Genomic DNA, 10,183 nt, shown 5'->3' on the forward strand with positions numbered 1-10,183 from the left:
ATGTGCCTAAAACCCCTTATTACCTTTGTTCTTCATGGGGCGATTATTATGATTGTGGGGGGGGGGGGGGGAATCCCCTTATACAAATGGTTGTGTAAAGAGACTTCTCCAAATTCCTGCCACAGTAAGTAAGAACTCCATTGGCATTGGCTACCATCTAACAGTACCAACAATAACAACAGTAACTGCCTCGGATGCAAAACACGGGATTAAGAATATTCATTCGATCTTTGTTCTATAGTGCTGAACATAATTCTTTTTTGCCTCTGCACTCAACCAACCCAAAAATGAAAATTGGGGACAAAATTCAACTTTGTTGAAAAACATCAACCTGATAAAGTTGTATACAGCTAAGTAAACTTATTTTTGGTCTCCTTTTCAGCCACCTCTCTCCTAACTACCTCTCATATCAATCCTTATCGCCACACCATACCTAAAATATTTTCTGCCTCCTACATTTAAAGTCCTATACAGTGTCATAGGCACATATACCTTCATATGGTTTTCCTTATTGCATCCATCACCAGGTTCCTATTTGTCGACACTTCACCCTCGATTAACTCCACCCCTACTCCTCTATTCCCCACATGACCATAAATTCTTGAAAATATACACTTCCTCTAGCCTCCAACTCACTCGCACCCATAACCCCTTCCATAGGATGATGCCTAAGTAAGCATCATGAGGCACAGGTGGGTATACAAGGATGCTGGTGTTATTGTCTCAATTATTTTGTAGTTGTAGCTGATGACCATTATTCTGTGAACTGGCCTGATCATATTTTCTGTAGTTATTGAGTGAAAGAACAAGTAATACAGCTGTAACTTTATATCTTATAATGCGAGTATTGTGATACATCATCATCATAGACCAGGCAGCTGATGCCACCCACTAGAATTTCTCTCATTGAAGAGGTTCATCACCTTCCTCAATTCCCTAAAACTTCTTATCACACATCTTCACAAACTCATCACTAAATTGTCCGAGACCATTCTCTAATCAAGTCACAAGCAAATATCAGCTAACCTCCCACTTCCCTACACTCACTCACCCTCTCCAACCTCCTTCAAACCACGCTTGTATTTCCCTATTGTGCTACCCCATCCACATAATTGAACAACACTGGCACGGCTCCACCTTCACTCCAAATCTATCCATTCCCAACCCTAACAAGCCCTTAACCACTTCAGTACAATGATGACCACATAGGCATGAGGCGTAAGTGGGTACAGGATGCCAGTGTCTTGATTATACATTTTTGGTAGTTGTGCATGAGGTACCCCCAGATCAACAAACTGGTTTGATCACACATTGTGTTTATTTACTCAAAGTAAAAAAGAACAAGCAATACAGCAGTGACTTTAAATTTTACAATGCGAGTAGTATCATGGACTTCATACGACAGCCAATGTTGCGAGCAAGAATTTGACTTGTAGGTGGTCAACATCTTTACCAACTCCAATACATTAGTAATAATGTGAGTGTTAAAGTACATAAAAAAATATATATATACATACATCAAGGACACTTCCCCTCCTTACCAGGGAGGTAGCTGAATTCAAAAGTCACTCAACTTGCCCATTTTATCTTCATCCACCACCCTCCCCTCCCTCTCACCTTGGCTCCTCATGGATGACTGGTCACCCCTGTATCTTGCCCACTGCCCCGGGTCAAATGCAATACAGGAAGACAGCTAATCCACAGCAAGGCAGCTTCATTTAGCTATTCCCCTCAGACAAATCCCTTCGGGCTGTGTCGTAAGATCATTCACACCCACCCACTCCCATACACAGCCATTCTTCACACCCCTATCTTCTGCATTCTCCTCTTCTCAACAGACACCCCCCACCCCCTCATGGTCAATGTCCCTTTCACCCCATCTATCCATCTAAGTTCACTCCATCCACATTTTTTTTTTTTACTATTCTTCACCCACTTTTTTTTGTCCATATATCCCAATACTTTTACATCAACCTTACCCCCCATCCCCAATCTCCCCACCTCATTTCTATCCAACCTTACAACCCCTATATTACAAGACATTTATCACAGTATCATCCATACACAGCCATTCTCCATACCCATCTTCTGCCTTCTCCCTCCTTTCCTCTACAGACACCCACCCTCTTGCTCAATGCCCCTTTCACCCCATCCATCTCACCCTTTTGTCACTCGTGTTCACTCCATATACCTTTTACTATTCTTCTCTCACTTTTCATTTGTCCATATATCGCCATACTCTTACATCAACCTTACTTCCCATCTCCTTTCCCACCCCCAATCTCCTCACCTCATTTCTACCCAACCTTATTAAACGACATTTCATCTAACAAACTCTTCCTCTCTTAGGGAAGTAAATGCAAGGGTAATGGGTAGGGGACGGGAGATGGTTAAAGAAAATCAGACAAGTGTGTGTGTGAGAGAGCCAGTTTTTATTTGCTGATGCCACTGCACTTATGGCAGGATCAGCAGGATTAACGGATTTAGTGACAGTTTGGGAGGGTACATGAGAGAAAGGTAAATGTACAACAGGAGAGAATAGCAGCAATTCGAGTCATAAAAAGATGAGCTGGAGGAAGTTAGCTTTAGGTATTTGAGGTCTCATGTGGCAGGAATGGAGGTCGAAGAAGATTGTAGATTTTGTGAAGTAAATGCTTTGGGGTGAATAAAGTGTTATGAGAAACAGACATTTAGGAATGCATGCTATAAGGAGATTGTATGAAGGGGCTACTGTGCCAACAGCACTATATGGGGCACACAAATATACAATTTAAATAAAATCCACCACAAAAACCTGACCATAGTGCTACATCTTTCCTAACCCTGCATTCCTCCTTAATTTTGGTCATACACCTCTGAACACCCCTACAAGACATGCCTTTCCAACTACTTGTTTGTTCCCCTTTCTTCTATAAAGCTCAACTATACAGTATTCTTAGATATTTGCTAGTCTTACAGCAGCAATTTGCACCTTATCATCAGCTAAGTCTTATCTTCATTATATGGAACTCCATATGCAAGGGAGAGAGGGAGGGAGAGAAATCCTTACATTAACAAGTTGGGTTTCGACTACAATAGCTAGGTCAACATGAAAATGGAATTCATGATATTTGAGCTGAAGTAGTTCTCATGGGATGCAAAAAGTCGCTATGAGTATAATGCAATTTGAATTATCCATCTAGCTGCCCTTGTTCTCGAGATATTGCATTTTGAATGGAATTAAATCGGGCCTATTTTCTCCCCGGAAATCGGGCCGAAACGTGCGGTCTGACGAATCGCCGATCGAACGTAAACAATGACGGTTTTTGCTGACAGGCACAATTTTATATAAAAATTTAGCATATGGTTGCATTATTTGACATATTTCTTTAAGATGTGTGATTTCCATGTAACTTGATCATAGAATTACGTTTTTATCCTCTGCAAAATTACCCACCACAGCTACGAATACCTTCAAATTACATGAAAATCACACATTTTAAAGAAAATAGTTTGAATAATTCAACTATATGCAAGCTATTACACTAATAACACAATAGTAACAAACTTAATAGTGTAGTTTGATCCATACCACCAGTGATCATAGATAGCGGGCAGGACGAATCGTAGCTGTGGTCCGTAATATTACGGAGGATAAAAACGTAACTTCTCTTTGATCAAATTACATGAAAATCACACATTTTAAAGAAAATAGTTCAAATAATTCAACTATAAGTCTATTACGCTAATAACATAATAGTAAGAAACTTAATAGAGTGAAGTTTGATAAGATGGCGGGTTGATGTTGATGTTGTTATCCGATAATCCGACCCGATAGAAAAAAAACTAATTAATACCTCCGATTTCTCAGCTCTACCGTAACACGCTGCCTTTATTTTGGTATTAGAATAATCCGCGATACTAGTAGTTTTTCTTTATTATGGTCAGTTGCCACAACCGTAAATATGTTAGCTCATCTTTTACGTTGAAACATATGCCAATTTTCGATTTACTGCTGAATGCAGGCCGCCATGTTTATCTTATGTTTTTATTGACCGACATGTAACTGATGATGTGAATGTTTGAAATTTACTACGATCGTAGTAAATACACTCACACAACATTTTTATTAATTAACTTTCCCGCGGTATATAAATTTGGCCGTTTGAATGGCGTGCGCATAAAATGACGCGCTATTGTGCTCGTCATCGACGGTGGCGCCTCTGGTGGTGTTTGACCTACCTAACTACAATTCTTACCTATAATATCGGCTAGCTCTTATCCTGAGTACAATCCATAATATGTACTGCAAATTAATATCAATGTTGGTAGTATTTTTTTTCTAAATAGATTGGCAAATGTTTTGGTATATTTAGATAATTGCCAGTCTTTCAGTTGCAAACCTATATTGCAAGTATTTAGAACCCCAAGGCAAATGAATGAAACACCAAGTTAAAGAACAGACCAATCATGTTGCAAGATGCATCCAACCCATGCTTTCAGTAGAAACGTCCTTGCAAATAGCATGACAACCCTCCCCTCTCATCCAACCACCCAGAAATTTCAAACCAGAAAACAAGAAATCAATTAGCAAAAAGCCAACAAAATAACATGAAGAAAACCACAAGGGAGAAGAGTCCTGTCTCCTGTATGTGTATATTTATATACATACATATACTGGGCACAAGGGGATCTGAGGTTGTGTAGTAACAAAAAAAAAAAAAATAAAATAAAAAATAATTCAAATTACATAAATAAAATAAATAATAATAAAGAAATAAATTGATAAAAAAGGGTTTCTCTCAAATAGCATTTCTAAGAAAAATATCGGCACTTGTCAAAGAATTTTGTTGATCTTCACCTATTACACGAGACACTGGTGTGTGTATATTTCAACTGCCACTAGAATGGATTGGGTGTGTATGTGGGACTACATGAAAAGTCATAAAAGGAAAGGTGTGAGGGACGAGCATGGGACCACATGGAGGGAGCAGTGCATCCCAAGTAAAGCTGCCCTTGTATTAAGGATACTGCAGAGGCAACTCTGTACAAGTGCTGACTAATGGGTCTACGTTACCTATATGGATTGTGACTAAGGTCTCAAAAATTACCTTCACCCCCCTCCCCCACCACCACTGTAGCTAGTCCTGCTGTGTTAAGAACAGGGATTATATCAGGGTTGCCGGACATGACCACTATAGACCTAGTAGGCCAAGTAATGGGACAAACTGACCAACAAGCCATGGCCACAACTATACTTAGATTTGACATATTCATACAGAAAATACTAAGGTATTATGAGCCAGCACTTCATTACCCAGATCTTGAACCAACTCAACGAGTCATAGGTGTAACCTGTACCAACTTTAAATTTCTACCAAATATTCCAATCAATTAGCTAGGTCAACATGAAAATGGAATTCCTGATATTTGAGCTGAAGTAGTTCTCATGGGATGCAAAAAGTCGCTATGAGTATAATGCAATTTGAATTATCCATCTAGTTGTCCTTGTTCTCGGATATTGCATTTTGAATGGAATTAAATCGGGCCTATTTTGTCCCTGGAAATCGGGCCGAAACGTGCGGTCTGACGAATCGCCGATCGAACGTAAACAATGACGGTTTTTGCTGACAGGCACAATTTTATATAAAAATTTAGCATATGGTTGCATTATTTGACATATTTTCTTTAAGATGTGTGATTTCCATGTAACTTGATCATAGAATTACGTTTTTATCCTCTGCAAAATTACCCACCACAGCTACGAATACCTTCAAATTACATGAACATCACACATTTTAAAGAAAATAGTTTGAATAATTCAACTATATGCAAGCTATTACACTAATAACACAATAGTAACAAACTTAATAGTGTAGTTTGATCCATACCACCAATGATCATAGATAGCGGGCAGGACGTATCGTAGCTGTGGTCCGTAATATTACGGAGGATAAAAACGTAACTTCTCTTTGATCAAATTACATGAAAATCACACATTTTAAAGAAAATAGTTCAAATAATTCAACTATAAGTCTATTACGCTAATAACATAATAGTAAGAAACTTAATAGAGTGAAGTTTGATAAGATGGTGGGTTGATGTTGATGTTGTTATCCGATAATCCGAACCGATAAATAAAAAAACTAATTAATACCTCCGATTTCTCAGCTCTACCGTAACATGCTGCCTTTATTTTGGTATTAGAATAATCCGCGATACTAGTAGTTTTTCTTTATTATGATCAGTTGCCACAATCGTAAATATGTTAGCTCATCTTTTACGTTGAAACATATGCCAATTTTCGATTTACTGCTGAATGCAGGCCGCCATGTTTATCTTATGTTTTTATTGACCGACATGTAACTGATGATGTGAATGTTTGAAATTTACTACGATCGTAGTAAATACACTCACACAACATTTTTATTAATTAACTTTCCCGCGGTATATAAATTTGGCCGTTTGAATGGCGTGCGCATAAAATGACGCGCTATTGTGCTCGTCATCGACGGTGGCGCCTCTGGTGGTGTTTGACCTACCTAAATCAATGTATGCTGTGTATACATAGGGGTACACAATGCACATGTTCATAGTTCTTTACGTTCTTACGTAGTTGGAGTTTCTCGGCCGTATTCCGCCGCTTACACAGCACTCATTACAGCCGCCCTCATACAAACTAACACTTATATTCTTGCTTCATAGTCATATCATCCCGATCATAACACTCGGTAAACAAGTATGTCTTCTGTCTTTTCTTGAATATTTCAACATTTTCGGCCATCTTAAGATTCAAAGGTAATTTGTTATTGTCTAAGTTTTTTGTTATCTTTAAGTAATTTGTTATAGTCTTTATGCGAAGGATTTAGGTACAGCAGCCATATTCCTGATTCTCATGGCTAGGAGTAAAACAGCACACTGAACACGTGCAAATGCAATGTCACCGCTTATGTCACTGCCGAATTCATCGTCAATCAATTGCAAATACATCATTTCATCTACTGTGCTGTACTCACAGCTATTTTCCTAACCTAACCAAGCCTGATCCAACCTATCATACAGCTTACAATAATGTTCATAGGTTTGAACTGTATTTTGCAACTTCAAAATTTAGCTGGAGCAGTTCATCAGCTCCAGCCACTTTTCAAATTCTGGCGGGCAGAGCTCCACAAGTAGAATTTGATTCGATCAGGTGCAGGATGCCATAGCCCAAGCCATGAAAATTAAGAGTATGGCTGCCGCACCTCTAACCAGTTCACTTTATTCCATCACCATGTTCATGTAGAAACTAGTGAATTTTGGTAGAAATAACTATTCCAGTATCACCCAAACACATCTTTCAATTTTTTTTTGTATTAGAAAGATATGCAATGGTTCCATAAGGATTATATCTAGTTAAGAGCTATTGGATAATGTGCAAGTCGGGTTTTTAACAGAACCTTTAAATTGTAATTTATATACTCATTCTGATGCAGTTGCTGCATCATCAAACTAATTTCTCAAATAGCATCAGACACTCCACTCTGCACCATTCAATGTGGGACCAACAAAGGGGAGCAGTAAAATTTCAGAATCAAACACGACTTGTGTTGTCCAATAGTTCCTTTATAACCAAGCTTGGTATTTAAGTGGATTCATCTCTACCACTCGTAAGACATATTGTACATTTTTGTACCTATATTTATTCATCCTTAAAAGTGGCAGATTGCCGACAAGATTGACGAGATAAACACTGTATGAGGACGGAACCTTTATTTGTACGCCATTTCGCTTATTACAGCTGTAATAAGCAAAACGTTGTACAAATAAAGGCTCCGTCCTCATACGGTGTTTATCTCATCAATATTTATTCATATCACAACCTTTTGCTCCACACCATTTTGACACTTGCACCAACAGCAATTTGGCAATTTTTGCATCTAAATTAGAACTGCTCCAACAACTTTTAGTAATGCTTTTCCCTCAAAATAATATGAAGGGATGAACAAATTTTAGAAATGCACACCTATGCAATATAGCATTAGAAAATTAAATATCAATATAATTTTTCCTGGAGGAAATCAATCAGAATACATTGCTAAAATCTATAGAAACAAATGAAGTCACTTCAACTTTAGACGCCATCTTTGTTTTGATAGATTTGGAGACAACAATGACCCTGATGGCCTCTAGAATTACATGTACCACATTACTAACTGCAGGTTAGGTTAGAACAGATTAATTTATCATACTTCAATTTCAACTGCCGCCTTTTCAACAAAGATGGCGTCTCAAGCAACCAAAGTGGCTATGCATTCGTTTATAGCTTTCTACCAACCTTTTCTATTAATAAACGCCAAGAATATCATTACATTGATATCTATAAAATTTGTATTTTTCTACTGCTATCGCATTGGTGTGCACTCCTAAAAATTTACCAATAATGCCTGCCACACACACACCAAAGTCTGTACCATCATAAAGTGCAAGACCATCCATTCCTGCACATTTTTAGGCTAAGTTGAATTAAAGTAGAATAAGGAGAAAAACAACTTTGAAAAACTTGTGCGATATTTGCAACAATAATGGCGCTTCATTGACTTGTAGTGGGAATGTTTTTTTTTTTTTACGTTTGGTTTTTTTCACCATCCCTTGATTTCCACATGAAACATTACCAAGAAGTTGCCGGATTTGTCCTCGTATAGATGCAAAATATGTAAACTTGTGAACCAAAACTTCAAATTCCCCTGGCCTATAACCACGGAATAGCAAACGTACCTGTCAAATACATATAAACACCACCGGTTTTTTCCACCTTCCAAGGGAGGTAGCCAAAGTCAAAGGCACCCCCACATGCTACACTCCTATCCACCACCCCTACATCTTTTCTTTGACCCCCCTGGATGACGGGTCATCAAATACTAAAGAAAAGTAGTGTTTGCGATACTCTAGTATGACGAATTGCTGGTACAGTATGCAGCCCAAGAATTATACAAATGCTATAGCAGTACATTTACTTGATTTGATTGCAAATGAAAAAAATAGAGCAAGAAGACGAACCTCAACCATAATACCTAGACCCCTTTCATGGTTGCTCACTGTGCGCATTTATTGAAACGGCCAAAATATTCATGCTACCTACCACATGTCAATACCCTGAACATAACTAGTACTAGCATGTGTCACAATCATTATTGGTTCGTTCTACGTCATTTTTGACAGCCGCTTGGAGATTAAATCTAAATAATGAATTCCGAGCAAATCCCCCCCCCCACTATCACCAAAGACCTAACACCACCTCCCCCCTACAACTGAATATCCAAACATGCCTTAGGGTAAGAACAGGTAATTAATACTTACTGGGTACTTGTCACGATCTCCGTAGCCTCCTCGGCCGTATCCCCGGCCACGGCCGCCCCGACCACGCTCGGAGCCGCCGCCTCCGCCGCCGCCGCCGCGTCCGCCGAAGCCACCACGTTCTCCCCCTCTTCCACCATAGCTTCCACGGCCTCCAGCACCTCCTCGGCCGCCAGCTCCTCTTTCGCCGCTACCTCTTCCACCATAACCACCACGATCACTTCCTGGGGTTGGTGAAGCTTCTGTTCCAGTTCCAGAACCAGTGCCTCCAGCCCCCGTGTTGCCGGCATTTCCTCCTCCTCGTCCACCGCCGGAACCGCCGCCGCGACCACCTTGAAACCCACCACCAAGAGAACCAAAGTTATTCCCAAATGATGCTTCATCTTTACCACTGTTTATTCCAACACCATAATTTCGTCCACTTCTCCCACCTGTAAGTCCTCCTCGTTCGGCGTTTGCCCCACCGCGACCTCCACCTAAGCCGCCTCTGTCGGTGTTGCTTCCACCCCGGCCTCCTCTTGAACCACCACGGCTATTTGCTCCTCCACCACGGCCTCCAGTGAATCCAGTTTCTCCATTTTCGTTTCCTTTAGCTGGTGTTACTGGTTCTTTCTTCACATTTGACTGTGCGTTACTTTGGGGCTTGGCGGTTTCCATGTTTTTCAGAAGCGCCAAATACGCAAGACCTACAAACGCGTCCAGTATGGCGGATCTACGTCGGCCGTGTTCTAAATGAAGCGTCTGCGCTAGATGATCGGCAACAGTAGCAAAATTTTCTAGCTTGGGTCATAATTTACGCATATTATAGATGTTTTTATACAATTATTACATTACATAAAATATATACTATTTTTTTACATTATAATCT

At 39.6% G+C, this 10,183-nt stretch overlaps 1 protein-coding gene across 15 annotated transcripts in view; it reads right to left on the reverse strand.

The window, feature by feature from the left end:
• Window positions 1-10,050, reverse strand: part of LOC143040636 (uncharacterized) — a 120,235-nt gene extending 110,185 nt beyond the window's left edge. For 7 of the 15 annotated variants that reach the window (XR_012967736.1, XR_012967733.1, XR_012967732.1 and 4 more), the window contains exon 1: window positions 9,319-10,045. Coding sequence is in view for 10 of the 15 variants with exons in the window: in XM_076211832.1 (XP_076067947.1) it covers window positions 9,319-9,972 (654 nt within the window). In the remaining 5 variants the exon portion in view is untranslated. Of the gene's footprint in view, window positions 1-9,318 lie in introns of all 15 variants that reach the window. The other 8 variants (XR_012967735.1, XM_076211837.1, XM_076211839.1 and 5 more) reach the window with 3 other exon arrangements.
• Window positions 10,051-10,183: the final 133 nt, after the last annotated feature.

Source organism: Oratosquilla oratoria, chromosome 29 (assembly GCF_046742065.1).
Source record: "Oratosquilla oratoria isolate Oo_2021 chromosome 29, ASM4674206v1, whole genome shotgun sequence".
In the NCBI taxonomy this organism is placed as follows: Eukaryota; Metazoa; Arthropoda; class Malacostraca; order Stomatopoda; family Squillidae; genus Oratosquilla; species Oratosquilla oratoria.